This window comes from Corvus brachyrhynchos, unplaced genomic scaffold (genome assembly GCF_000691975.1).
Source record: "Corvus brachyrhynchos isolate BGI_N302 unplaced genomic scaffold, ASM69197v1 scaffold542, whole genome shotgun sequence".
In the NCBI taxonomy this organism is placed as follows: domain Eukaryota; kingdom Metazoa; phylum Chordata; class Aves; order Passeriformes; family Corvidae; genus Corvus; species Corvus brachyrhynchos.
In genome coordinates this window covers 214,266-217,592 of record NW_008236766.1, presented here as the reverse complement: position 1 = coordinate 217,592, position 3,327 = coordinate 214,266, and the positions used below count along the sequence as shown (strand labels likewise).

Sequence of the window (3,327 nt, the reverse complement as noted above, 5' to 3'; positions counted from 1 at the left end):
GGCCGCAGCGGGACACGCCTCCCGCCAGCGCGAAAGGGGGAAGGGGCGGTGCCTCCCCGCGCGAGGAGGGGCCGCCCTGTGACGTCACGGGCCTGAGGGGGCAGCGGGGAGGGGGAGACCGGGGACCCTCGGGATGCAGGAAAACACCGGGAAAAGTGGCCGAAACTAAGCTTAAAAACCCCGCACAGACAGATAGATAGACAGACAGATAGACAGACAGATAATAAGTAACAACAACAACAAAAAAAAGGACAAAAAAGTGGAGTGGGAAATAACAAAGAGAAAAATAAATAAAAAATAAAGAACTGGGCGAAAAAAAAAAAGTAATTGGGGAAAATTAGTATGGAACTGGAAATGAGATTACAGGAAATGAATAAAGAAGAGGGAACGTAAATACAGAAGGGAAAAATAAAGGGAGGGAAAATAAGGGGAGGGGAACAAGGGGAGGGAAAAAAACAATGGGAGATGGAAAAACAAGGAGCAGGAGAACAAGGGGAAGGAAAGGAGGGAAAAAAACAAGGGGAAAAATAAATAATTTAGGGGAAAACATAAATAACGGTGAAAAAGTAAGTAAGGGGGAAAATGAATAAAGGGAGGAAATAAATAGAAAAATAAAAGGGAAAAACTAGAATAAAATAAATTTAGGAAAAATAAAAGCAGCCCTGACATTACTGTTTTGCTATTTTCATGACTGAACTATTTGTATGGATTCAAGACAGTATTTAAAGCCTGTTCAAAACAGCACCATGATTTACTAGTTTTTATTAATTTATTAATATTTAGTAATTAAACAAGGTGCAAGTTTCAGGCCTATTTTTTTTTTTTTTTTAAGCATAGTGAGCAGGCTATCAGGTCCCTATGTGGGCCCACCCCATAAAGCTGTTTCTTATCATTTTCAATACAATCTTAGGGAGAATTATTACATTAGAATGATCCAACATAAAAAATGGAAAAGACTGAACTCATTTTCCTTAAAATACAGCATTGCACCCAGGAAACCAATTCACTGGGCTTCCCGGGCAGAGGACCCTGAGGAAGTCACTGTTAGTCCCAAATTTTGTGGCATTTAGCTTAAATCCAAAGAGCACCAGGTGCAGAACAAGCTGAACGGACAAAGCCCTGGAGACCGTGTTCATTCAGCAGCAATGCAGAGACTCCACAGTTCATCTCAGGAGACCTGCAAGGGGGACGGACTTCAGGTGCTCTTTTGTTACTCTAATTCGGCCCTCAGCGAGCTAAATACCCAGTACTGCCCCAAGGCTAGCTGATGGCTCTGAAGAAACACTGACACAGTTCTAAAAGAGCTGGGGTTGACTAAATCCCCCCAAAAAACCAAACACAAGCTGGTTGTCAGCGTCACGCTTCTTCAGCCTCATAACCACAAATGCCTTTTCAGGTGGAGACAAGTTGACACAGGGAAATGCTGGACCCTGTTTGTTCCATGACTATTTTATGGTTTCATAAGCATTTTAAGGTCCTCCCAGTTCAACAGTTTCCAAGAGCACCACATTTCTCTACAGCAAGCAAACACTCACTCTGACAAACAGTCAAACAAACAATGGCACCTTGATATGACACAAGTAGTTGTGAATAGTTGTTTTTTCAGACTAAAAAAACCAAACTCACAGCAGAGTCCAAGAAAGTGATTTATTTCCACTTGTCCTGATGAGTTAAAGACAGTATCTTTTCTTTAAAAAACAGTATCATGTACTATTTAGAAAATGATTACACCTTTCTTGTCCAAGCAGTTACACCCAGTTATGACCTCCTGCCTTTTAAGGATAGGTGGATTGGTTTCTTTCTTTACGAGCAATCCTCACAATGTAGCGTCAGAAAACGAAAATAGGTGAGGATAAAGTTACCAGCAAATGGATAAATGTTCCTGGATAATTATACATTAACAGAGGAACTCATCCACCAACTAGTGCTCCATCGGCTCCTCTGCCTTTTCCACGGTTTCTTCAACAGGCGGAACCGCCTTAGAGAGAGGGAAAAGAAATATTTTAGGAGGGCAGAAGACAACATTTGACATATCAGCTTTATTGCCATTGGAGCACCACGAGTGGTAAATGCAGCTCATGTCAGCCAACAACTCACAAATTACTGTTATTGAAACTAAACATGAGCAGGACTCGGTAATTAGGAGACAACGGAGGCATCTTGCAAAGGGCATGAGAAACATATGCAGCCACTTCTGTTGCAAAACAGTGAAAACTTGTACTTGATCAGAGATGATGAAAGAAGACGACATTGAAACAGCCTGGCATAAATTCAGCATAAATTGATTTAATAAGCAGCTGAGTTACCAGTTAACATTATACAGAGTTCATATAGTAACTTCGTATTTTAAAACTTGCCTTTCTAAAACTCTACCACAGTAGTAGAGTTAAATTTATTTTAAACATAATAGATCATATCTAATTACTGTCTTTCAACTAAGCCTATTTATTCATATCTGAACCACTCACCTTTCTCTGTGGTCTCTCCTCAAGACCTTCTAGGAATGGTGCTACATCATCATCATCATAGATGGTAAACTCCATGTCTTTGCCCACGATTCCAATTGAAACATTCTGTCAAGCAAAGTGTTGAAAGCAATGAGAAGAATTTTCCTGCAATTAACTTTGGCTTCACAGCTTTCACTTAAAAAAGCTATCATGTTTCAAAATATTCTAAGTAAAGCCATTCGAGGGTTTCAATTTCTTTGTTTTCTTTTTAATAACACACACACAATTTCTCAAAATCGCCTATTTTAATCTCATTTTGATTTTCAATATTTTAAGACTTCTAAAAAACATGGTGAGCTAAGAATAAAAAAACATGGAAAATGGTTGATCAGCCACAGCCAGAACACCAACCAATGGATATCCTTAGAATTTTCTTCTTCAACAGTTCCTCAATTCCTTGTCAAAAGTTTGTGCAGCTTTGTGATGCTGGATACTCTCTAAACTGTTGGTGCATTACCTTCACTTACCGCCCAGGTGAATTACTGACTATGCTCACAATGCAAAGCTGTGATGCTACAGCTGCATGTAATGCATCTTAAGCACTCATCAAAGCTTAAAATAAGAGTAACGCCACCGGGGAAACAATGTCTTATTTAGTGAAAGCATCACTTCTGTGAAGAGGCTTAAATCTGAGATGATCTGGGAACAGTAGATAAAGTAGTGACATGAAATAAAGATGGTATTATCCATCAGTATTCAGCTTGCAAGCTTCAGTGCCAGCCACACTTCACAAGAATTCTGTCACAGTACCTCCAAGAAACAATGGCAGTAAAGTTCCTTAGTGAAACCTCTTCCTTACCTTGGTGGTCAGATCCTGTTC

At 39.9% G+C, this 3,327-nt stretch overlaps 1 protein-coding gene across 1 annotated transcript in view; it reads right to left on the bottom strand.

Annotated features, from left to right (window-relative positions):
- Positions 1-1,633: 1,633 nt before the first annotated feature.
- PSMA1 (proteasome subunit alpha 1) overlaps positions 1,634-3,327 on the bottom strand; it is a gene marked incomplete at its 5' end in the record, with an annotated part of 8,689 nt that continues 6,995 nt past the window's right edge. Inside the window, 3 exons of the mRNA XM_017727343.1 lie at positions 1,634-1,978; positions 2,469-2,573; positions 3,307-3,327. The exon at positions 3,307-3,327 is cut by the window's right edge and continues 10 nt beyond it. Of these exons, the coding sequence (XP_017582832.1) occupies positions 1,922-1,978; positions 2,469-2,573; positions 3,307-3,327 (183 nt within the window). The remainder of the gene's footprint in view (positions 1,979-2,468; positions 2,574-3,306) is intronic.